General features: G+C 37.0%; 1 protein-coding gene across 3 annotated transcripts; it reads right to left on the bottom strand.

Annotated features, from left to right (window-relative positions):
• Positions 1-293: 293 nt before the first annotated feature.
• Positions 294-25,540, bottom strand: LOC140148651 (putative helicase MOV-10). Of its 3 annotated transcripts, none has more exons than XM_072170684.1 (21): positions 25,357-25,540; positions 21,347-21,549; positions 19,565-19,883; positions 18,954-19,082; positions 18,492-18,607; positions 17,764-17,861; positions 16,909-17,054; positions 15,559-15,660; positions 14,936-15,095; positions 14,146-14,291; positions 9,868-10,053; positions 9,074-9,236; positions 8,414-8,584; positions 7,998-8,107; positions 7,532-7,740; positions 6,816-7,051; positions 5,944-6,126; positions 5,251-5,430; positions 4,335-4,423; positions 3,707-3,822; positions 294-2,835 (listed from the first exon to the last, which is right to left on the bottom strand). In XM_072170684.1, exons 2-21 carry the CDS (start codon positions 21,531-21,533, stop codon positions 2,750-2,752), a joined length of 3,132 nt encoding a protein of 1,043 aa, XP_072026785.1. In that variant the 5' UTR covers positions 21,534-21,549; positions 25,357-25,540; the 3' UTR covers positions 294-2,749. The 3 variants fall into 3 exon arrangements, with proteins under 3 accessions (XP_072026785.1, XP_072026786.1, XP_072026787.1); XM_072170685.1 differs by having other exon boundaries at positions 21,347-21,563; XM_072170686.1 differs by lacking the exon at positions 25,357-25,540 and adding an exon at positions 21,999-22,082.
• Positions 25,541-26,654: the final 1,114 nt, after the last annotated feature.

Genomic DNA, 26,654 nt, shown 5'->3' on the forward strand with positions numbered 1-26,654 from the left:
GGGATATAATCATAAACAGTTAACTTCACTTCGTTTTGTGCTTAAGACCGCCACCAATATCTCCAAGTTAAAACAAATATTTCTACCTAACATTTAACTACTCCAAGTTAGGTTCATATTAGTATACCATCCATAAACAGCACACTATCTTCATCATGACATTATGTTAATGCCATCCAGAAATAGTTTTTAGGGCAAAAAAAGCAGTATAAGTATTCCCTATACTTTGCTTGCCATAAAGTACAAAAGATGATTCCGTCATTTTACATGTGTAAATGCGTAATGTGTACATGTGTAATGCAACCAATATTATGTGCCTCAATGCCAGTGTAGTTATTTTACATACATGTAAACATGCTTTTCTGAAATGTTTGCTAGGAGTTGTACATATTTTCCAGCAATCTGCAGAGTGGTGTATAATCCAAAGAGATTATACCCAAAGAGTACAGACCAAAAGAATTGCTATGGAAAATCCACAGAGGTCAAAACTGGCTTTCATAAGTGAGAAGAACAATATGGTGAACACCGAGTTAATATGCAGCATTATTCATTTTTGGTACTTATGATATTTCCTGACAACCACAAAATTAAATTTGGCAAGGAATTATGACAAATAAGAAACAAAATACATATATGGTAAAGGGTGCCTTAATGATTAGTACAGTCTCCATGCTATTTTGAGGTTTGACTTCATGACCAAAATGGTCTTTTTTAACCTCCCCAACACAAGATCCACTTTGCTGTAGAGTGCAAAATATAGATGTTTAATACTTGCATTTCAGTTTTGTTCTGATACCAAAATGTTGTTGAATGTTATGGTGCAGTACTAATCATTTTTTGTACACCCTCATTCTACGCAACTTACCACATTTTTAATAAATTCATTTAAAAAAATCAGCTTTTGACCAACATTCATTATAACAATAATACACTAACATTCTGAATATTAATGATAAAAGCCTAAGGTCAGATTTCTTGAAGCTTGGCTAGTGGTCCGGGTTCCTAAGCCAGCAGGCTAGCCCTGGCTGCCCTGCCAATGTGGATCCATTTTATTGATTGATCTTTCAAGGTGATGTATGATGTAAAATTGTAAGCACTGGTATATAGGACTGATTGGGCTTAAGCCTGATGGCTTAGGAAGCCTGTCCACTAGCCTTGCTTCTAGAAACTGGACCTAGAAAGTATCTGAATTGCTAATCTTCTCCTTTATGTACAAGAGGGACAGCATTTCTCTTTACCATTTTAAGAAAACAAGTACTCTAAATAAAATCTTAAACAGCTCAGCTGCACAAACTTTGGTAGTAAAAAAGTTAAAATCTAAGAAAGAATTATGTAAATGTTACATATTATTTGCTACTTTCTCTTAAAAAATAATATTTTGATTTAAAAACCATGTTATGTACATAATTAGTAATACTATGTGTCCCTTCAGTTATACATATGTATTTTACATTTACTAGCCTATACACTAAACTATTGTAAAATATTACATTAGGGGATACGTATACCTCTTCCAGATTTTAGGATTAGGGTAAGGGCTTGGATTAGTGGACGGATCAAGGTAAAAGATAACGCTAGTATTAAGGTTAAGATTAGGATTATGGCATCCTCTATTCTAAATATCTAATCCTCCACAGTTGGACTCTTTTCAAGCATGCACAATTTAAGTTGTGAATGATGTAAGTTTGTCTTTTGGTAAGAACACCGACACAGTTCCATAAATAGGCAAACAACATCACTCCAGGAATGTGTAGAAAATTAAAAAATACATAGTATCATATACCATGAATATCAGTGGTGACTCCATTAATGTCCTCTATGTGTACCATTGATATTTTAGCATATTGCTATAAGCAAAATATCAAATCCTCAATCACGAGAGCCAGCTGGGTACGCACAGATATTTTTGTCGCCGTACTACACAAGGACAACACGCTTAAGGAGTATGCACAGCTTTTGAGAATTGACAAATCACAGTATTAGGTTGTGTGATTGTGTTATTCCACTAAAAGTACACTGACGCAACAGCAGAAGGTATGTTCGCTCATGATCGAGAATTAGATAGTTTGCCTATAAGAATAAATATGTGGCAAATTCATTATTCAATGGACATAAATTTCAATTGCAATAATACTTTGACCTAATGGATCAAGACAAATGTAAACTGCAATGACAGAGTCATAGTTATCATTACATCAGTTCAAGCTTGATCTCACACAAACACCAATATTCACAATATTTTAACAATATTTTATGCATCTGAAAAATATTTCATTTTCAAACCTCCATAAAATTTAACTTATCTACTTAATTATTGTTGATTAAATTATTACTGCTCATATCAATTAACATCTCAGTTGATGTTTCTTTAAACCAAAAATATTTTGCTTTCCACATGAGAATATTGCAAAAATCACAAAAATTGAAAAATCAATTGCAAACTCTGTAACAAGTGAAATTGAAAATAAAGTATAACATAAAACATCAAAGATTAAAAAAATTAAAAAAACAAACAAAGTAAGTCTGCACACAAATACTGCATTGACCAACTATGACTTCATTCAGCTAATAATGACTGATAACGATAACAATTTGACACTAGCAACAATGATAATGCTACTAGTTCCTCCTCCATTCAGGGTAATTGTATTGTGACACTACGCTAAGGTCATCCGACAATGATGATGCTACCAGTTTTTTCTTCTCCATTCAGGGTCATTGATAGATTCATTTGACAATGATCATGCTGCTAGTTTTCTCCTCTCCATTCAGGGTCATTGTGCTGTGATACAAGGCTAGGTTCATCTGGAGTTGGTTCTTCTTTAGGTTCCTCTGCTGCAAAGTACAATAATTGCGGGTTAAAGGAAATGTGAACATTGATTGCACAAATAGTAAGAAACTTACACATACATACAATGGTGCAATTTGACACAGAAAATCACCTGCAACATCAAATGTGACCCATCACATCAAAACCGACCACTTCGCGGCTAGCTTCATTGGCAGATGACAATGAAAGAAGATGAAAAAATATAAAGAGAATAAAAATTTTGAGATTGTTTTGCCTCATAAAACATTTTTGCTGTATCTGATTTCAACAAGCAAGGTGTCATTTTCAAGCTAAAAAGCAGCTGTTTCGATGTGATGGGTCACAAATGATTTTTTAATGTATATCTTAACTAATACATCAAAGTGGAGAAAGCAACACACAATTTTACTACACATATAATAATAATAATAATCTTTTAATGTAATCATCAAATAAACTGAAGAATTCAAACTCAGCTGTTTGAATGGCACTATGCTGGTCCATTCTGATTTAAACTTTATATACATACAGCACAGTAAGTGGGTCTGTGTTGCATGCACAAATGTTTTGTAGTCTTGTGCTTTCTTAGAATTTATCATTACACTTTGAAAAGAGGGACAGATATAACCAGATCAGAAGATATCAATCATTTGATAAATTCCTTCCCGTATTAAACCTCTTGCATAATCTTTTTCACTTTTCAAATGTGTTCATTTTGAAAATGGCTCTTCAAGACATTTGGGCTGCATTTAACTTCAAACATATTGTAGCACTGCAAACATTTCTACTTTCACAAAGTTTTTTAATGAAACATTTCATGACACTTTGATACAACTCAAATTTGTTATTAGGCACAATTTTGATTCATTACATGATCATTAATTACAAACTACCTACCCATGTCACCGAGATTAATCTTCTCCAACCTGTGAATGATGTCATCTAACGTGTTGTCATCGTCTGCATAATGGCATCCAGTGTAAGCTTTATTCTCAACACAATAATGGAGAAGCCTATATCGAAAATAGAAACAACATGATAAATCAACTTACCATGTGTAGAAATTGCTACAATTAAATAAAAACAGCCTGGAAACAACATATGCAATAGAATTTATCTTCTGATTCTTCATGCATGGCAATGATTTAAGTGCATTTTTAAGAGATCCACAACATTGCAATTATATCATTAAGACAAGAACAGGGTTCCCGCACCTTGAAGCCTTTAAAATTCAAGGACTTTACAAGGTCCAAAAGCATGATTTTCAAAGACTTACCACAACACAAAAATCAGGATGTGGCTCTCCATGAGGCATATATTAATGAAAGTGACAGCTCCTCTCCACTCCCCAAATTTTGTCAAAAAAATATTTTAGGTAAAATTCCAATTTTCAAGGACTTTCAAGGACCCTGTGCAAATTTCCAGGACTTTCAAGGCATTGAAAAGGTGTTTGCAAATTCAAGGACTTTCAAGGACCGTGGGAACCCTGCAAGAATATAAGAATATGACAAAATATACTACTTACTGGTTCCAGTGTTCATCCTTACTAAGCATGTATGGGTTACCAATGACGACCAGTAGAGCCTTGGCACGGGTGATAGCAACATTGAACCTCTGAAAACAGAACAGACATTCCATTACTTTAATTGCCAGTTAAAAATGAATGCTAGTGCAAGATTTAATTCTATAACCCTCAAAATAGTTGTACTTTTCATGGGCTATTTATTGACAAAATATAGCTGATCACACAATTTCAGTACCACACTGATCATGTTTTCACATTACATCTATTGGTCATACTCTAAACAAATAAATGAGTTTTCAAAATTACATGTGTTTTGCATATTTTTCATCAGTGTTACATTACCACAAAATGTTTCACCATAACTTTTTCCATAAGAATTCAAGCTCTGAAATGACAGTATAAAGGCAATGGCCCAGCAGCACAGGTTTTAAATCATGATTGTGGGGTGCAGTCAAGTTAGCTCAATCGATAAGGCGTTCGACTATGGTGCGAGAGGTTGCGGGTTCGAACCCTGGTGGTGCCTAGTACGCCTAGTAGCTTGAAATTCCCTTGGACAAGGAACTCACTGCCAGTTTGTCTCATTGTAACCCGTACGAAACTCGTGGAGCTGATCCTGGTTGCGAAGGTTATTTGTGGAATGTCTAGGGTGTGCGCTCTTGAAGCAGCAAAGTCCCTGAAATGCTGTTAAATGGTTTATGGCATGATGTGGGCCGTAGTGGTCAGCGACAACCTGTAAAGTGTGCTGAGGCTTGTGGATCAACGTCTAGGCGTTGTGCCTGTGTGTAGCGCACTATAAATCACTGTGCTTTAAAAAACAAATCCTAGTAGTGCCATGGTGTTGATAGTGTTGAAAAATAAGCCTTTTAGGCAAGGCCCATGCTCTTACCTATTATTGTCTAATTTAGTCATAGCATACCTTGGGGTTTCTGAGAAAGCCTAATTTGTAGTCCATATCTAGCTGCAGATGTTCTGGCTTGGTGCTACGTACAGTTGACACAATGATGATAAGTCTTTCTTGTCCCTGGAACTCTTCAACAGAACCAACCTTGATTTCAGTATGGTTGCGTTTCTTCAACACCTGCTGGATCTTTTGTACCTGCAACGTGAAACCATTGAAGTTAAAGACCCAACCCAAATTTATTCTATTTTTAATATGAGGAAGGTTTTTTTAACACAAGTCAACACATACATAAATGACAGCCAGTGGCTGTCATTTATGTATGTGTTGACTTGTGTTAAAAAAACCTTCCTCATATTTAATTTACCACATAGATTAAACTTTATTTCTACGTCTATTTTTAATAGAAATAATTTTTAATACAATGCTTAATATTCATTACATTTGATGGGAATGATGTGTGTTTGATCCTTTCACTAATGGAAGTAAAATTATTTATATAAAAGATAAAATAATTAAGTAATCGACTGACCAACTTTTTTGAGAGTATGTAGTTAGAATACAAAACATATTTTAAAAAAATATATAGAATTGACCTTAATCTCCCATTTACGGTGTGTAGATTTGAAATGGAGTCCCATTTGAAATTCACACTCCCGATGTGGGAGATTAAGGTCATGCCTTCCATGGATGGATGGAATATCCCATTACCTGTCTCCTGTATGGTGATATGATTCCTATGTCAGACTGCTTGATCTTCCTACCACCACGCTTCTCCCTCAGGTCCTCGATGTATTCCACAACTACCTGCACTTCCTGCAGGTTGAAAAATGATGGACTCTGTCCTTCCCTTTCATCTCTACCCTCCACTCCATGGAATATGATAGGGAAACCCTGGAGGGAAATACAGGTGTTCATATTTGTTCAATCATTTTGAATAGCATGCCACTGCTATGTTCATTATTGTATTGTGTACCATGAAACTGCCTTCACTTGGGAGGAAATATTGAACAAAATCCTGTGCTTTTGAATCTAAACTTGTTACAAATCATATGGGGCCATTGTGGAAGGTACCTGTCATGTACAGGTAGTACGATAAACATACAGCGTTTTGTACAGTGTATGATGCATTGTACCTTTGTTTTTAGTTGTTGCTGAGCTACATGCATGCCAAATGTTCCATGATGTCCAGAAATTAATTAAAAAACCTATATATTTATAGTACAGTTCATAATGCAATAATTATGTAATGTTTGCCCTCTGCAAAAATATACATATTAGCTGCTCCATAGGATAGATAACACTGCACGGTTTATCAAACCAACCTTTATTTCCAAATTTGATATCAACAGATATGACCACAACATATTTCAACCTCAGTGTCTCTCCTTCAGAAGTTTGAGGCAGGTGACATATTGGGAATGCACCTCCGACCAAACCACCGTGAATGAGTTGAGGCTAACCAACAAGTAATTAGTACAGTAAATAAAACCAAAGCAACAACATCAACAATAACAAAACAAGCAAAAAAAACCAAACATACAAGATCAGTGCAAATGATTAATGCCTGAAAAATAACTAACCTTTCTTGGCAGGTGATCCCATGAGGTGAAGGTATTGCGTACCATCTCATTTGCATGTACCTGTAGCTCATTATCATAAAACATCTGATTGGGTAACTTAAGGATGGCAGGATGAGAACGGTAGTTACGTATAAGTTTGGTGAGTATCCTGGAATCATATATCTCTGCGCTCTCATCTGACTCCTTACGAGTGTACAATGGATTTTGTGTCATTAGACGTTCAAGGAGAGACAATTCTGCCAAAGTAAAACAAAGTTGGAAAATAAATAAATGTCATGTGCATAGCATGGGCATGAGAATTTTGGTGGTTCATGGTCGTCAGCGATCACGACTCAAGCAGAACAGTGAGGCAATGCACCCGATCGCATGGTCTTATTCAGTATAGATTAGCTGATCAAATCCAGGCCTCAACAATGAGTAGCATTGCTGAGGACTAATTTAAGCAACAAGTGAACTGACTCTGTTAAGCAAAAACAATGGCGTGGTGCAGCCAGGCTAAGATAAATGATGGTATTACATTGGATATGCACTTAGGGATGCCAAGGTTTTGGCCATTTTTTGTGCACCACCAAATACTACTACAATAGCAAATTGATAATTATTATGGTTCCCATTCTCTAACCACATTGCATTAATTATCAATTGATAAATTACAGTGATTTATAGAATTTCAATGTGTTTACAATCAACTCATTCACACCCCAATATATTCTTACCCAATCCATGCTCTTTAGCCAGTGGTGAGCGTAGCACAGGTCCAAGTTGTTTGGGATCTCCAGCCAGCACAATCTGTCCTCCTTTCTTGTTCCTAGGATTGAGTAAGCTTCCAATAGATATGATGGCTTCTGGTTCTACAGCATGACCAGCTTCATCTAAGAAGATATGTGTGAAATGATCCCTGGGGAAATCCTTGGCTGATGCAATCCTGGGATGGGAAAACAGTTTGAATCAATGCAAGTGAAAACTTGATGATTAATCCAATTCTAACACATTTCAATTACAGTATCATTATGTGTCATTTCACATCTCCGTTTTTGTTTGTTTGTCATCAGCTGTTCGCCAACTTTACTTGCATTTGGTTTCCAGCCCATACTCGCTCTTGCAGGTTTTCTTCGATTATCCTTGGCCTGAGATTGTTTTTGTTTGATTGCATCACATAATCCAAGTGGCTAGTTGACTCACCTGCCTGCTGTGACTAGAGTAGTGACTACAATCCTCTTCCTCATGATGTCTTCCTTAGATGGGAAGTAGTTTTCACCCGTCATTTTGTTGAAATTGCAGCAGTTAGCTCCCTATACAAAAAGAGATATAGAATTAATATTTGTTTTAATTTAAAGAAAAAAAATCCATACAAAAAGAGGCAAATCTAATAAAAATTGGGAAAAGAGGACAATCAGATTTTACTCCTATGTGTACATTTAAGATCTTTAAGTATTCAATGTTTGCAGATCATCATTATTACCATATTCTTTTAACTCAATATTGACTTTACAGTTCATCTCAAAAATAGCCCATTTGTATGATTTCAGTTTCAAAAACTGACATAATTCTAGCCATCAAAAACAAGAATTGAAAACAAATAATAAAAGATGCCAAACCTTGAGTTCCTGGTCTACAGTTGGCCACGCCCTGCTGGCAGCATTCATCCTGAGGATGGTGGTCTTGGCTACTGGGGTACCACCCGTGATGAGGCGTTTAGCTAGTAAGTCTGCTGCACTATTAGATGGGGCACAGGCCAGGATGTAACTGGTACGAAGTTTGCTATACACCTGCAAGAGAGAAATATCAAGTAATAACTGTGCTTGTAAGCATGAGTGGTGACAGGGAGTATGTGTTAACTAGCTGACTGGTATAAAAGGCTACATAAACCAGATGCACAGCGAAATGGCTTTGTAAACATATCCACTGTTCTTGTTCATACAGTGTCTGAATATTGTAAGACAAATCCTTTTAAAAGATGCTTCACTGGTAGTCACTACTGTTATGCATCATTCAACTCACTAATTCTTGGTATATGATACGCGTGCACATAGATGTCAAAATGATAGAACAAAATTCATTAAAAATTAATTTTCCTTTTTCTTTTTTTAAATGTAATTTTGAAAAAATAAACTTTGATATTGATTCTATTTCCAGCAAATCTTCAAATATTTTGAAGATCTTTGTTGTACTTCAGTAACAGTCTTGGTAGTATGGTAAGTTTATATTGTCAGTTTTTATGTAGGTCTTCCTTGATGAACAATTTATATTTCACATACCTGCTTTATTGCTTCTACCACAGTGACAGTCTTGCCAGTTCCTGGTGGCCCAAACACTAGGTATGGTGCAGGTCTGGAAGTGCCCTGTACTATTTGACGGACAGCTTTCACTTGCTCAGCATTGCTAGCTAGTTGGCGATCAAACAGCTCTCTCCCAAAATCACTGATGATAAAAATGGCATTTAAATGTTTTACTATGACTACCAAAGGGTGGAATAAGGTGTTTCCCCAAGAAATAAGTACTGGCAACACTTGTCTTGAAATAAAGTAAAGATGTGAAACGACACAGGCTCCCGCCTTTACGCTGACTTTCAATAGGACTTTTTATACACAAGTGATTTTACAATATCTTCTCCAAATTTTAAAGCCTTTCACCAGGTGTACACAATCATGGCAATGCCGAAAGACTACACACAGTACATTCACTATCTGCGCTTCATACGGATGAAAGCAACCTAAAAGGGGCCCAAGGCGTCAACAAAGATCAAAGAAGCAATGTGGATTCGAAAGCGGGGGGGACAATGTTATCAATCGCGATGAAGGAACTTATTCTTGGAGTCATGTATCCGATCAGCTAATGCAAACAACTATACACCCTGGGGATGAGAGTAGGAGGACCAGAGGTAGTGCAGCAGCTAGATCAGCGCATTACTGATAAAATCTTCTGCATGGAAGATGAAACGTCTAAAACATGATTAAAATTCTGGACTTGAACAACAATGATATTTAATGGTATATTTCATGTTTCACCAATTTTCAGAAGTTTTTTAGCCAATTCGCATTCAGTGTATTACCTTTCATCTGCTGGCAGTGAACATAGCAGTCCCAGACTTCCTATTTTCTCCTTCTTTGGAAACAAGACCATCTCCATTTTGTTTACACTACATTCTCTTACAGCACGATGCTGCAACTTGATTGGTACACGGTTGAAGGTGAACTCGATATCAAACCTCATACCTTTGGTCCATCTAGCCATGAGTCTGAAAATGGTGAAAGGAAATTAAGCATGCTGTGAGTGGTTTAAAAAACTTTCATTCAAAATAAAATCAAAATACAATTCAATATTGGACTATTACAGTTGAAATCCATACACTCCATATGAAAGACTTGACCGAAATCTTTCACACAGGTGTGTAGATTTTAAATTGAGTTACCTGAATGGGTGACTCCACTGGAAATATACACCCCTCTGTGTGGGAGATCAAGGTTATGTCCTCCATATGAATGTATGGATTTTAACTGGCATAGCCCACTGGGCTACCTCACTAAAACAAGAACATTACTACAATTGCAGCAAATTTACTGAAGGGAATCAGTAACAACTTTGAACAAGGTGTGAAATTGAAACAACAGGTATACACCTAAACAAACAAGTAGATAAAATGATGAAAAAAACAGGCATACAATGTAAAGCATAAGTATATCTTACACAATTTCTTTTGCCAAATTGAAGGATAAAGACATTCTGTAAATATTCTGGTAGTAGGTCTGAGATGAATCAAGGCTAAACATGGCATTATCATTATCTGTAACTAGGTGGTGTTGACAGGTTGTTACCAAGATAGTGGTTTACCTCCCACTTCAAGCATGCCAAAGAGTTAGACCATAAAGCCTAGTGAATGCTGTGCCAGATGTGGTTATTTAAGACTGCAAGAAGTCATCCAACAGTATTGATAAGCCTTATGATCTAATTCTACAACACACTTATATCACTCCATCACTCTATTATTTTTGGACATAGATTATAACTCTATTATCCTACATAAGTATATGTTATTCTAATATATAATGTCCAGGCCATCGAGAAATAAATCGCTGGTGATCAAATGCTTTTCAGTTCCGTCTGAAATCGCAAGAGCAACTCGTGATCAAATTGTTTGAGTTTATCTGATAGCCAATATGTACTGCGAGGTATACAGTTTGAAATATCAGCTACACACATTTCTAATATAGTACGAATGGAAACATCATCATATGGTAGCACCTGTTTTTATTAAATCAGCCAGTTTATTCTCATTAATTTCTTATACAAAGACAAATAATGAAACATGAATAAAATAAATATAGCAACAATAAAATACATATAAAGTAGTACAAACTGGCAGTGAAAAATCTAGGACACGGAGATACCCGACCAGCGAGTCTCCGGCAAGATAAAATGTTTATAAAAAAAAAAAAACAATTGTTAAAAGACATTATAGTTTAAACAGTGGTGGATCAATCAATGATGGTTCGGATTTGGAACAATATAAACTAAAAGATGTGCACAGGACGATTTTCATAAGATTATTCCGAACGTTCTTAAAAGTTTGAGTTGTACCAGAGAGATGTATAAGGGACTTAAGAGTAGATGTGTTTTCAGGAGATAGGTAACCTCTACTACCAATTTCAAAAGCATGAATATTGACTTTGAGCCCCTTTTCGGTAAGATCATTAACAAGACTTGCATATTTGTCGAGTTTCCTCTGATGGGCATTAACAATGTTTGTTTGAAGGGTATGGTTAACTCAATAATACAAATCTTGCTGAGATGAGGCCAATGAATGACAAGATCAGGGCGCTGGAAGAACATCAGGTGGAACTGTTGTGACTGTTTCTCCTTTACCTCCGAGATCAGCATAAACATGATAGTCATTAGTATTGTCAGAGTTCTTAAAAAGAGACACCAAATAGTTCAAAACCGAATCATGGCGCCATGTGTACCTTCCTTGATCAAGTTTTGTTTTGCAAAAGTTCAACACATGATGGAGAGTTTGGCTGTTTTGACACAAAGGGCATTTGACATTATTAGCTGATCTTAGGCGCCACCTCCCCAAGTTGGTCAATGTAGGGAGGGAATCTGTGGCTGCGTTGAGCGCAAATTGTAAGACACCACATGGTCGCGCATATCATTAAAAAAAAAAAAATAAGTGAATAAGCTGGAGAAACCGACCTTGAACCAGCAATTCTTTAACTTTAGAATTCCACAGGTTACTGGATTTCATCAGTGACAAACTCTTTGATCTTACCAACAATACCTTTTTTTGTGGGCACTGGATTGCTACGGGTCGGATTATTTTCCAGAGCTTTAACAGCTTCATTGTACAAGTTCTGACTATAATGAATTATGGAAAATTTACGAGAAAATGATTCTTCTCTAGCCAGCTTTGATACCAACGCATCCTGAACTCTTGAGTCGAAGCTTCTTTTAAGATGCACAAACTTAGAAGCATGACCTTCTTTATACAGCTGGGAAATGCTGCGAATTTGAAAGCGAACCAGAAGAGTAAAGACCAGCCAAGGTACCGGTCTAGGGATCTGCAGCCATTTTTTGACAAATGAGTTGCAGAGGGCATCTAGTTTAGGAAGGTCAGACCCGTTGAGTTCATGGACCGTGGGGTGGTATCTAGCGATGGTAGAAGGTACCTTATATAAATGGCAAATTTAAACTCATTTCTGATCAATGTATTAGCAATATTCTCTAGTCTTTGTTTGAGAATGTTGTGCGTTTCATATAACACTTCAGCTGGTTTCCCCAGCTTAGTTACAAAACACCAAGATACTTATGGTTGGTATCATGAAGAGTTTCAATTTCCGCATCACCAACTTTGAACATGATTGGTTGAAAACTACCATTAACAATTGAAAGAGATTTACACTTTGATGGCTTAAGGGTTAGACCCAGTTTTGTTATAATATCATCAATGTTCGAAGGATCCTCTGATGGGTATCTCTCCTTCGAGTGGCAAGATTGAAATCGTCAGCAAATGGATTAACAATATGGCGAACATTTGAGGCCTTATTAAGTAAATAACCATGCCTCTCTTCCGATTTAATGTAGTCAATGATTGGGTTGAAGGCAAGGAGAAATATAAGAGGAGATAATGGATCTCCTTGAAACACGCCCGTTTGAATTGGAATAATTCAGAGGACCAGTTTGGAGTAACAACTTGACCTTTAAGATTACCATAAAGGTTAGAGATATAAGTGACTATTTCTTCCGGAAAGCTGTTGCACTTAAGCGTATGAGAAATAACATCATGTGAAACAGACCCAAAAGCATGCTTTAGATCAAACCAGGTAAGGTGAACTGTTTTCTGAGCAAGTCTGGCGTGACGCATAATTTCAGAGACAACAAATGTGTGATCTATTGTCCCATTGATATGCTTCAAGAAAGCTTTTTGTAATTCAATGTCAAGGAGTTCGTTATCCTTGATGAAACGATCGAATCTATCAGCCAAGATCAGATGGTAAATTTTACCAATAGAACTAGTCAAGCGCAATCATCACGAAAATTACCTGGGTCGTCTGTAGGAGAGTTTGGGTCTTTATGAATTAATTTAACACGACTTAAGGTCCACATTGAGGGTGGTGTGCCTGATTTCAAGATTTTGTTAAACAAAGTTGCCATAAATCTATGTGTACAAGGCAGTTTCTTCAGATGACCATACATTAGCCCATCAGGACCTGGCGCTGACGTAGCACTTTTCTTGTTCAATACTAAGCGAACATGTTTTGGTAGAATCGGAGACATGTCAAGCGGCAAGAGGCCCTCTTCAACATCGGTCGGATTGACTTTGATCCAAGGAAAGGATGAGATGTGTTTGAGGTTAACAATTTTGGAGTGCTGTAGGTAGCAGGATAATATCTATCGGCAAAATGTTTGGTAAAGGAGGGTGCACTCTCCTTTTCGCCAAAAGTACCCTTGGTTGATTTCTTAGCGAAGCTATAAAAGTTGGACCTGTAGCACTTTTCTTGATATCGAGCATCGGCACTTTTTCTCTGCCTTTTAATTTCCTTCTGAATTTGGTTGTGCACACGAACAGCTTTATAGAAATCACGTCTAAGGTCCGGGGTTGCAGTCTGTCCACTTAGAAGTACAAACCAAATCTGTGGCATCGGGGGTCGATGCTTTGCATCACACGCGAGCGTGACGCGATGTGTAAAGAGCGTGATGTACAAATCGCGCAACAGTTGGCGCGCCAAAGAAGCATTGCGCTGAAAGAATCATTCTCATACCTCCAGTTTCCGAGGTCTATTTACTTTGTACTTCTATGTGGACAGACTATAGAACCATACCCGATTACACTTACTCTCCTCCAAATCCAAGAATCACTTCTTCCAGTTCAATCCTATGTACATAGCCTTTGAAACACTTCTCTTGCGGGGAATCGGCAAAGTGTGCATACAGGTGGTCACCCTTCAAAACAGACGGACGGTTTTCGGCTAGTCCTGGTACCTGTGAAGGAGTCAAATGTGGTGTGCAATATGATAGTTTTATAGCACAGTGGTTTTATAGTTTTGGTTTACAAAAAAGGGACATTCACAACTTTATGACATATCTTCATCTTACTGATTTATTTTTTATGATAGAAAAAGTGACACTAGTTATGTCACATACAATTGACTTTTGATGCTGAAATAAGCTTTTACCTGAAATATCTCAAGTATTTTATAAACATTTGGTGAATGAGTGACAGTTTTTTAAGCATTATTAAATTATAAACAAACGCACATTTTAGGTTTTAGAATAAATGTACGCCCTGCAAGACACACAAGTTTTAACATTTGCAAGCAACATAAAATATCAGCGGAAACATGTGCCAAAAGGAGTACTGTGAATCCAATGTTTCAAATACAGTATGTATTCCACATGATCATGCCCTATTAGCACCACAGACACACACCCCACCCCAAGCACAAAATCGCACTCACCACAAAAGGACAGAACCTGCAGCCAATGCTACAGGCTAATGCCACAACCACCAGATCCAACCCCATGCCCTGGCAGCGACAGTCACATCAACAAAACATCAACCAATGTGCTCCATTTACCCTCATGCAAGACTGCATGATACAAGATTAAACTGATGCAGCACCTACCTTTAGTCTGAGAAATCTTGGATTACCATCCTGTGTCATGACCACAGATTTCATGTCATATCGTCTTATGTCTACTTCCATCTGGCATTCTTCTACATGCAGCAACGTATTCAGCTTGGAACAATAATTGGACCAACTTAATGGAGGCTCGATGATATCCCTATATGAAAATGGAATGGTTTCTCGATCAGCTGAATAAATCTTCAGATTGGATGAATGAATCTAAGGGTTTGTCAACTTTTATTGTAATAATTGCAAAACCATCAAATATTAAAATGTTTTGTAATTTGCCTCTAAATATCATGCTAATTGGTTAGCCCCCCCCCCCCTCTTTGGTAAACTTTTGAGGTACCTTCAAGCCATCAGAAATGCAAAATATACCTCCATAAAGCAGTCAATGTGAAGGAAATCTAAACAATATCTAACCTGTTGACAAAATCTGGAACAAGAAATATCTGTGGCATTTGCAGGGTTGTCAAGTTTTAATTAAATTATCATGATTCAGCTGTATGTGAGCATTCACTTCTTGACCACCCGCTTACACACTACTGGCCTTTTATAGTATTCAGAGCATGACCACCTCCTATGTGTTCATGCACCTGTATGTAATGTAAGTAACTTACTTGACTTTTCCAACACCACCTTTACTGATGAGTTGAAAATGGAGTGCATTCGGAACAGTAGCATTATCCAGATTTTCTAAGATCAGCTGGTTGCTCTGAGATCTGGAAAATAGATATTGACAAAAAATATTCTATAAATCATACTATTAACATGTACCAAACTATTACCTTACAAAATTACAAATATACTAATATTAAATCTAGTCTATGGAAAATGACAATAAATGAGATAAGAGGGATCAGATAAGAGGAATAGAGTCACCATTTACATTGCTGTAAGAGTCTTTCCTATTGCTGTAACACATTGAAGAATTATTGAATGAAAACAGAGCAGGTCTTGGAATAATCTTACAAACTCAAATCATATACGAGGGGTATCAAAAGTTTTAGTTAGAAATCACCCATAAGTGAAGGACCTATATCGTTGAAATTTCTTTTTTGTTGACCCTAATGTACATAAGGACCAGTGATTACAGTGACAAAATTTTATCAATATAGCTCCTTCACTTCTGGGTGATTTCTAAAACTTTTTGATACCCCCTCGTACATGCCTCTTTTTGACAGACTAAAGTTTGGTTATGTATATATAAATCACATACATGCCTCTTTTTTACAGACTAAGTTTGGTCATGTATAAGGGAACAACCCAAAAGTTTAATAAGTCCTATAAATGAAAGTCCTGGAGGGGGTCAAAAGTCCAATTTATGTATGTAAAAAACTAGTCAAAAACATTGGTTAAAAAGTTTACATTTCAGTTTTGAATTTTCAATATTTCACACTTACGTTTCAGGAAGGGAGGGGACTAGCTTCCTAGCAAACTGACTTTTGTATAATTATAAGACATCATCAAACTTTAGGTTTGTTCTATAAGCAGAACAAAGGTATGTGACAGTGTATCTCAACCAGGCCACAGGAAGCATCGACAGGGTGATCGATGGTGCCCAAAATGTTAGGTTATGTTAGGTCGCAAAATCCATGCTTATTAAGATCAGGCCCTGATGAAAATTACCATTTTGGTAGTTGGTGATCTTAGTAGATGCGTATAATGAATAGGAAAATGATCCGTCTGTGTGGGGGTGTGTGTGGGGATGGTATATCTTTTGTCACATGCAATCTTGGAAGTATGAAACATGGATACACAAACACTGTGGATGTTCATGGTTACAAGACCTCGTCCAACTTTAGGGCACCACACATCTTCAGAAAGGTCTCCCCATGCGAGGTATAAAGTCACATATATGTGTCCATGGTTTCAATAGTAAAATGTCCTCACTTTTCTGTGTAAAATCCAAGTTGTAGGTGGGGGAGAATAAGGGGGGAGTGAGTGTATGTATAAATTTGTGTGCTTACTGTGGCAGTGGTTTCCCTTCGACAATTTCTCCTTTAGCTTCTCGTCTTGATATCCTTGGAGGGCGCACATATGGCTTAGAGGGTGGTAAATCACTTGATACTTTGCTGCCAACTTCAACAGCTAAAAATCTAAGAATCTGAAAGACCTGTTGATAAATGAAACAAACAAATAATTACCATAATTTTTCATTTTCTGTTCTTTTCAGTATTTAAGAAATAATCAATATTTCCATCTCATCTACACATCATGGACTGAATGCTAAAGTCAACATGTATTTGAATTGCCCAGGACAAATGAGAGTCTGGGAAGAGACAGGTTACTGAACAGTGTGAAAGGATTCTTCTGTTTTAAGCATTTTTGTTTTAATTTGTTTTGTCATTATTTGTAATATTATTGTGGACTAAAGGGGGTACTACACCCTTCGATAAATTTGTGATTATTTTTGCACTTTTCTCAAAAACTAATAATACACTGGTAACAAAAGTTATGTATATTATAGGGGCAAGGAATCCAATTACTATACTGGAATTTCAGTGACCCAAGACTAGCGGTTCGTAATTTATGATAAGAAATGAGGTACCGCTAGGATGTACCTCATTTCCTATCATATATACTGAACCGCTTGTCTTGAGTCACTGACATTTCAGTGTAGTAATTGGATTCATTGCCCCAATAATATACATAACTTTTGTTACCAATGTGTTTTTAGTTTTTGAGAAAATACAAAAATAGTCACAAATTTACCACAGGGGTGTAGTACCCCCTTAAATGTACAGCTCTGCAATTTTATTACTCTTTTCATAATAAAGAGCACTCTTTTTAGTATCATATGATTAGTGTTAATGTTTTCTTACTTCCCCGGAGCCAACAACTTTGAAGGCAAAAGCTATTGGGCTGCGCAGCACTGTCACAGATTTCAGCTTGCATTCTACAGTTACACTGCAATCAAACCCTGAAAAATATGACAAAATGGAAATATACAGTTACTCATAGAATATTCACAAATATAATTCATTTTATAGTTCTTTATTACAGGTTTCTTTGTATCCTAACGCCCCTTTCTGCTTTTTGGTGAAGGGGAAGAAAAGAACAAAGAAGAAGAAGAACTGCGTATGATGACCCGTTTTTAAAAACAGGATCATTTAAAAGTTACTTCGAAAACTTCGATATGAAAAGGTCTATTGGGAAAAAAAAAAAAAAAAAAAAAAAGGCTCCATGTTCTCTGCCTTTGTGATATCAAAATACCAGTTCCAAAGTTTACATTCCAATTCACTGGTACAAAATGTGACAGACATTACTTAACCAAAAGTTGTAATTGACCATTTCGGTAAATCTCATAAGCCTTTACGAGTACACCTGAGATGTCGTCATTTGATGTCACGCCGACTTGCAATGTGCAGTAACAATGTTTGAAAAACGTTGCGCGCATCGGTGCAGATCGGTGTGACGTCAAATGACGACATCTCAGGTGTACTTGCAGAGGCTTATGGGATTTACCGAAAAGGTCAATCAATTCATGACTCTTTAGCCCTTTTGATTTATCTAATGATAAAAACAAACAAACAATAAACACAAACTTTACCTGGCTTTAAATGGACCACTCTTTTGGCTTGTGTGACATCATATTTATCTGACAATGTAATAGCAGGCTGGTCCTTGAGTACCACACAAGACATGAATGCTATAGTTTCTGATGAACTGTAGGAAGATGACAAAGAATGAATAACAGAACTCTGCATATTTGAGAATAACTTGGTTAAATCTCTCATTTTTCAAAAGTTTCCTGTCAAAAAACACTGCACAGCAACACATCACCTATTAACTGGAGTCCTTGGTTAGCTTTCTCTTGGAATAAAACCCTCTCACCTAGAATTCTGCAGGCACACCACTATAAACCAATCCTGTGGTAGATACAATGACCCCCCCCCCTCCCCCCAAAAAAATCTGAGGAGACCGGGGTTAAAGTCCATATGTTAGATGCAAGCAGATCTGCTGAAAAATGTGGACTCTTATAAGCTGTACACTAGGAGTCAATTTAACATACCTTTCATTTTTGATAGTGATGTTGAATGAGCAAGTTTTGCCCTTCTCTCCAATAGCTTTGATGTTGCCATTTTCTGTGTCAAATTCACTATGAAGGCTGGTACCATGCTTGGCTTGAATCAAGTCTGCCCTGTTGAGAACAAAACATCAACACAGTGTAACAAAATAGGATTATCATGTGATCATTTTATTGGGCATGAAGAACCCCATAGATTTACCATGGTTATAGGGGGAATATGATTCAATAAACAAAAAGCTTAATAATATCAAACATTTGGAGGAAATATTGGCAATATTGCTGTTGTTGGTGGTAGTATTTTTGCTCCTAAATTGGTCTTTGCCTTTCAAATTCAATGAAGTTTTCACTAGTTGTACTAGCATGAAAATGACCCCAAAACATATATTTCCTAAATCATTAAAAGTCATAAATACATTTTTCCCTATGTCTGCCCTTGCCAAGAAAATTCTGCTATAAAAAAGTAGCTCACTGATTCTCTATCTCATTATTATGCAGCTCAGCAAGTGCCTCTATATTTCTTTATGTTTCTTATCAATATTTTGGAATTTAAAAATATTAAAAATTTAAAATTTAAAAGAAAATACAATTTGTACCTTCTAGCTCCCACTGCTTTACAAACTAATTGGTAGCGATGTCTTATCCCAGTCAAATGTCCTCTATAAGACACATCTGAATTCCCTTGTACTTTGCACAGTTCACAGTAATACGGATACTGGGCATTTCCTCCTCCTTGTCCTGTTTTACTCTTTGCTGCAGCAGCTTTCTGTTGTTTACCAGATGGCTTGGATGTGAGATTGAGGTACTGGTCAACCGAGACAAACCCTGGTCCTTTGTGTAGGTATACATGTCCTTCCTGAACCCCAATCTTGCCAACTGATTTCAGCATAAATATCATCGCTGAGAAGTTACATGCTGCAGAAAAAATTTTTGGATTCAATTAAAAGCTCAGACAATCAATCCTTAATTTTTAGTTCCTATCCATTATTATTTCTAACTTGATTTGCCAATATTAAAATGCACATGCAATGAATAAGTATGAATAGCCCTATAAGCTCTGAATTGTTTGCACTGTTTCTTTCAATTGACTAATTGTCAACAAAAAATGGAAACAAATAATAGAAAAAAGTGGGCTAAAAACACACACACACACCCCTGTGTGTATTGCTATCAAACCACGGATGTGTGTGTATCGTGTTTTCATCACCTAACTGTGGACTAAAATGGTGGATTTTTTGTGTGTATGATACGAAACAGAATTTTATCCATCAACTGCTGACTGTAGTTTTTACACGCATGGTCTGCGGTTTTGAGCAAATATCACAATAATACATTTAGCATGCATTTGAGGTCTTTTGAAGCAGTTTGAGACTGAGGACTGTCCTCGGTTGGAGGTAGGTCCGCAGTTTAGGGTGAAAATCTTGTGTGTGTCCTCATTTGCCGGCAAACATGTAAGCAAGCATAGCACATAGCCTTTTTGCAAAATGTTTAAGAGACAAATTTTTTTGTAACCTTAAATGACTCCTACATTTACAAAAAATAAATGTCTTAAGCAAGGAGGTATAGGAATTTAATTTTGAGGACAATGTCAAAGTGAACTACTGCAAGACTTACCCCTATGTTTGAAGCACATATTGTGCAAAACGATATTTTTTTTTATTCCTAGAAGGCCTGAAAACTGATGTGATAGCGCCCTCAATGACTCCTACCATAGACTAGCATGTAAACCCTTGTTGTTGTTTTTTGTTACAAAAATGGAAATAGACTGAAATTAGCATTGTGTTTTTCATAAAATGCCACTGAAAGGAAAACCGGGACTCCCTATACCGCCACATACAATCGCGCCGTCAGCTATGGGGAGAAATATTTGGGGGTATTTGGGTTCTATACTGACTGTGTGCGGAGACGAATGCAAACAAATTCTGCATCTCATCTTTATAGCATCAGGTTGCATCATGTGCGTCTCTCAAATGCGCCCATCAAGAGATGTCGTGTTTGCATGACAAGGAATGCCTCTTTCGCAGTCCCGCTTCTCTTTCTCTAATTCTGTGTAAAATGTACATCAATTGTGTAATGCACAATGGCTTGCCCTAGTTTTAAATAATAAATAATTATGTTCTTACAAATATGTCCGCTTGAAACAAAGGTGACTTGTACCTAGAGATAAAGGTAATTACTCCAAATTCTTTTGAGGCAAGTTATAATTATGACTTTATGACACATGCATCAGCTTCAATTTCCAAGAAACAAACCAAGCAATTTAGCTTCCACAACATGTTTGACAAAGGAGGGATTTTGCTTCAGGTAAGCATCATCAATGGAAAACAACTTTATGAGCAAATACATGTACACAATGACAGATTGAAATTCTGACCTACCTGCTTTTTCTCCTTGTTTAAATGAATCTTGGAAATCCCCATAGAAGATGTCTCTAAGTTCATCTTTACTAGTGACTTTGCTGTGATGACTACCATTCAAATATGCGAAGAACCTCTCAGCTGTCTGCTTACAGTCGGAATGTTTGGGTCGATATGGCCTTGCCCTTCCTGGGGTGTCACGTGTCATCTTGACAGAGATTTACCTGTGTGGATAGAGCTTTAAACATAAGTCAAGAGGAATAAAGCCTATAAATTTGACACAAGTTTCATACAAATTTTCAAGCTCCTTACTCTTTCCCCTCATCTCTATCTAATAAATGCACTCTAATGATTGACTCTTGATCTTTCTCACATTTTTTGCTCGTGCAATGTTGGAATAGAGATACAAATGTAAGATATCATTATTTTTTTTAGCTGAGGTTGCCATACTTTTTCCCATTTATGCATTGGGTCACTTTCTCACAGTCTCATGCCAAGGTAGTATAATCTCACACCTAGGTATTAAATCTCACGCATAAAGCTGTCAAATGATTAATCGTAAAAATAATTTATTGTCCCCCCCCACGCTTTTCAGATTATCCCCCCACACTTTTTAGAATTCTTGAGCGCCATGGCTCAAATAATCATGGGTCAAAATGAACATTGTAGTCACCAAATAATAAAATTCCCTCCTGGTATGCCTCTGTTCGACAGTGTCTCACGCCAAGCAATTCCAAAAAGTTGACAGCCCTGATACACATGTACATCATTCCATGGTATGACACAAAATATGATGACCATCAACACCAAAACAGTGGACCATTAAAGTAGACTTATTTTCCGCATTTAATTTACATGTGTTTGACATTTTTTTAAGCTGGCAAAACTGATTCTTTTTCAGTACATTTTTAGCAATGTTTGGGGACCTTTTGAGGCATATTGTATCATTGTATGTAACTTAAAATGTAATGCAAACTTCCCCCTGTATATTATAGCAACCATGGTCCAGTGGGCAGTCCAGCTCTCCACAATTGAAGAGAACAATGCATCCCTTCATGCAATCAATACTGCACTTGAACAACCAGACCACTTGCAGTGATGCCAACGCCGCACCTTAGGCGCACAATTGGGCTACTTGGTGATCACTTGCCGATACTCAAAAAAGCATGCCGCTACTTGCCTAAAATTGGGCTACTTTTGCCAGTCTCAGGCCGCGGCAGTAATTTGATGTATTTTCCTTTCAATTTAGCCGATTTATAAAGGTTTTGAGTCTTTGAAGCTCCAAATTGAAATTACAATGGGTTTTGTGACCATTTATTGATCGGTCAATAAGCTTTTTGGAAGCTTAAAAAATTGGGCTACTTGAGAATCCTTTACCGCGGCCTGGCGAATCAATGCGCCACTCCTTGACGCTGAAAAGTTTTGGCAACACTGACCACTTTATGCAGTGTGCATGCTGTACATGTATCTCTGATACAAAATTTCTCAAAATTGAATTGATTAGTGGTTGCTATGGGGCACAAATGGGCTACTCAGAGATCACTTGCCGCTACCCAAAAAAACATGCTGCTACTTGTCTAAAATTGGGCTACTTTTGCAAGTGTCAGTGAGGCAAAACAATGGGTTTTGTGACCATTTATTTATCGGTCAAGAAACTCCCCATTTATGTCCTGGAAGTTTTTAGTCAAGGGGATTTCCGCTCAACATAAACTCACATGATGCTCTTGTTGCTTACTATATCATATGCACTATAATCAACCAGTAAAAGTCAGCGTGACAGTGATCCACAGAGACAAGTGCATTTAACATGGCTAGTAGTAGTAGACTTTTAAGCAACACTCACATAAAAGGAATGTATGTGAGATATGTACTATGTGAGATATCAAGATCACGGTCGTCGACGTTCTCAATCAACTCTCGCATTAATTTTAATTGTATCAGCCCGATTGCAGCAGTAACAGCACGTCATCATGACATATTACCACAGTACATGTTTGACGGTAGTAGACTTCTCGAGCAACACTCACGTGTGACATAAAACATGAGATTATGACCCCGGATTATGACACGTGCAACACATACATGTAATTGTCAGTGACAAATAGTATGTGTGTGCATTAGGCCTGGCATTTTCGGGTAATTTTGTACCCGGGTACCCGGCGCATTTTTCGGGCGGGTAACCGGGTACCCGAAATTGCAAAAAAAACCCAAAAAAACAAAAAAAATTATTTTTATTATTTTTTTTAAAAAGTTTTTTAAGTTTTCGGTTTTGTAGTGTCCCTGGACCTAGACCTAAATGCTAGGATCATTCATGGTTGACCTAAAAATTTTTAATATGAAAATTGATACTTTGTATTCATAAGGTTAAAATAATGAATTTATCAAATATCAAATTAAACTTTCGCATCAAGGTTAAACATGTTCTTTCAAACATACCTTTTATTTCATCAAACAAGCTTTATTTTGTTCCTAAATCTGTGTTTTTATCACAATTTTTGACGTAAAAAAGCTGAATGCAAAACCGGTGATGCAAACTCCAAAAATGTTTCGCGCAGCACAAGCGCTTGATGCACGCTCATTTTGACAGTGATTTACGCTCGCGTATCAAGCATTTTCAAGCGCGTTTGACAGTATTTTACTGCTTGCATGACGCAATTCTGCACAATTCAAGATGGCGAATTTTCTTTTCAGAGCCATCATTAGGCAAGGGGCAATCTACATGTCTCATTCTTAGGTACGGTACTTTGTCCTGAAGAAGTCAGGGCTACTCCTGACGAAAGCTTGAATCTGACAGTTCTAAACTTGTCCGACGGCGAACCCGATAAAAACCCCAAATCCATGTTTTTATTGCAATTTTTGATGTAAAAGAGCTGAATGCAAAACCAGTGATCATGATAAAATGAAGTCGGCGATCCTGACTTTTAGACCACCCGCGCTATATAGGGCTCAAATATTACTATTTCATCAAGGTTTAATATTCTAACAAGCTTAAACTAAAAGTTTCATCTAAGGAGTCAAGCTTTAAACTATTAAGCAAAAATATCCAACAAGCTAAAAACGATTTTTTACCCGTTTTTTGACAAGCTAAAACCAATTTTTGAAAAGAAGCTTAAAACGTCAATTTTTTCATCGTAAAAATCATCTAAAAAATATTTAAAAATACAGTGACCTACCTAATATTACTAATCTATGTTTCCGATGGTATCCAAGAAGCTAAAATATTGTGATAGAGGGCAGGGCTTTGAGTAATGAGGGAAATTACGGGGTAAAATACATCACGTTTTTCGAGAGATTCGCCATCTTGAATAAATGCAGAATTGCGTCACGCAGTAATACGATGTCTAACGCGCTTGAAAATGCATGATACGCTAGCGTAAATTACTGTCAAAACGAGCGTACAAAAACTACATCAAGCGCTTGTGCTACGCGAAAACTTCGGAGCTGGCATCACCGGTTTTGTTACCAGCTCTTTTACGTCAAAAATAGCTATAAAAACGTGAATTTTGGAACAAAATAAAGATTGTTCGATGGAATAAAAGGTATGTTTGTACACTTGAAAACATGTTTAACCTTGTTGCAAAAGTTTAATATGATAAAGTTGCAATTTGTTCCTTATATAGCTCGGGTGGTCTAAAAGTCAGGATCGGCCATGAAGTCTTACTGAGATAATACTCTATACTATAGAAAAAATATTAAATTCGTGTACATCGTGGAACATTCAACTACGCTTTTTACTCCGCTACTAATCATGCTAACTACACGCGTGTACAACGCTACTCTAGACTACGCGTCCATATTAGCGAGGCTATCTGCGTACAACTGCTTACTACGCACAGCCACGCAAAGAGTATGTAACTATGTTCCACGATGTACACGAATTTGATAATTTTTCTATAGCTGGTCTGTCTTCTGTGTGGGGGTGTGTGTATGTGACAGGCACAGGGTTTCCAAATTCTGAAACACATACTGGCATGACTGGTCATCCGTCATGCTATATGCTGAGTGGTAGTAATTCAATGTGATTAACTTACCTTGTGCGATTATAACTGTAATGTAAAAGCTAGACACCCGAATGGTACCAGTTTTGTGACATAGACACAAGGTAAAATGATCAAAATTGGGATCAGAAACAGTCACATCCATGCAGCATGTCCAGACATCAGAATGATCACCGACAGTCGAGTCGAACGGAAATGAAGAATGAACACATGCGGGGAAATCCCTGTACCACGAAATCGATATGATCGAATCTTATCGATTATGGAATATCGCCAATATCAGTGTAAATGCGCATGTGCAAATTGGGAAAATTGACTGAATGGATGTTTTTCTACGTCATTGGGTAGGGGAGACTGGGGAAAAGTGAATTATAGGGGGAGGGGGGCAAAGATTTTTGGCAGGCCAAAAGGGAGGGGCAAGCATTTTTGGCAAGTCGAAAGGGGGTCAAGCGATTTTGGCAGGTCAAAAGGGGGGCAAAGTTACAAGCATTTGATTAAGGTCCAGTTTCAAAAGTGACAAACTGGCCTACTCAAAACGCCACAGACCACAAATCTGGTTTGAGAGTGGTGAATGGCTAATTTATGCGTTTTGGCTTTAATTTAATATAAAAGGAACAAAAGAAAACTGAAACAAAAGAATTGACAAATAAAATGAAAGTTATGAAAAGTACAGAGAAGTAAAAACTGAAATAAAAACTGCTTTAAATAACGCTTCATTGAAGAAACTGATGTGTTGTCTTTTTGTTGCGCTTGTTGGCCAATTTGTCACTTTTAAAACTGGACCTTTGTCTATTCAATTGCTTGTACATGTAATTTTACTTCTTGAGGTCACATTGGATTCAACGTGGTGTCATAATGTGAAGGATTAGGCCTAGACAGTGCATCTATTAAAAATACAAATTTACCCAAATATTGTTCAGTTTCTATTTTGAAATTGGGATTATTTTCCCAAGTGTAAGGATACTTTATTGGCGCAGTATATATTTGTCATACGAAATAGGCCTACACCAAATTTGGCACAGACGTAGAGCTTAAAACACTGAATAATTTTGATGTTGGATTAAGTGACATTTTTCAATATTAGTCAGAAAAACATACTTTTTACAACAATTTTTACCCCAAAAATGTAATTCTTATATAGTAGATATAACTTGTTCAAGGTAACCTTGCTGCAAATTTATCTTCACATTTACGTAGCTGTGGGTTTGCCAAAATGGACATAATTTTATTATAACAAGTCACTCTCTGCCTGCATTTCAAATGATGAAACTCACATCCCCCAACACACCCCCACACACACGCAATAATTGTTTTTAAAACTGCCGCCAAAG

Source organism: Amphiura filiformis, chromosome 3 (assembly GCF_039555335.1).
Source record: "Amphiura filiformis chromosome 3, Afil_fr2py, whole genome shotgun sequence".
Classification (NCBI taxonomy): Eukaryota; Metazoa; Echinodermata; class Ophiuroidea; order Amphilepidida; family Amphiuridae; genus Amphiura; species Amphiura filiformis.

Bases quoted from the DNA above. Each gene is read 5' to 3' on its own strand.
- LOC140148651 (XM_072170684.1), bottom strand. From the start codon at position 21,533: ATGACACGTGACACCCCAGGAAGGGCAAGGCCATATCGACCCAAACAT. The intron at 17,055-17,763 runs GTAAGAAAACAT...ATTTATCAACAG, and splicing joins AAGTTGTTGGCTCCGGGGAA to GTCTTTCAGATTCTTAGATT. The intron at 9,237-9,867 runs GTAATACACTGA...TTTTATCATCAG, and splicing joins TCACTGCCAGCAGATGAAAG to TGATTTTGGGAGAGAGCTGT.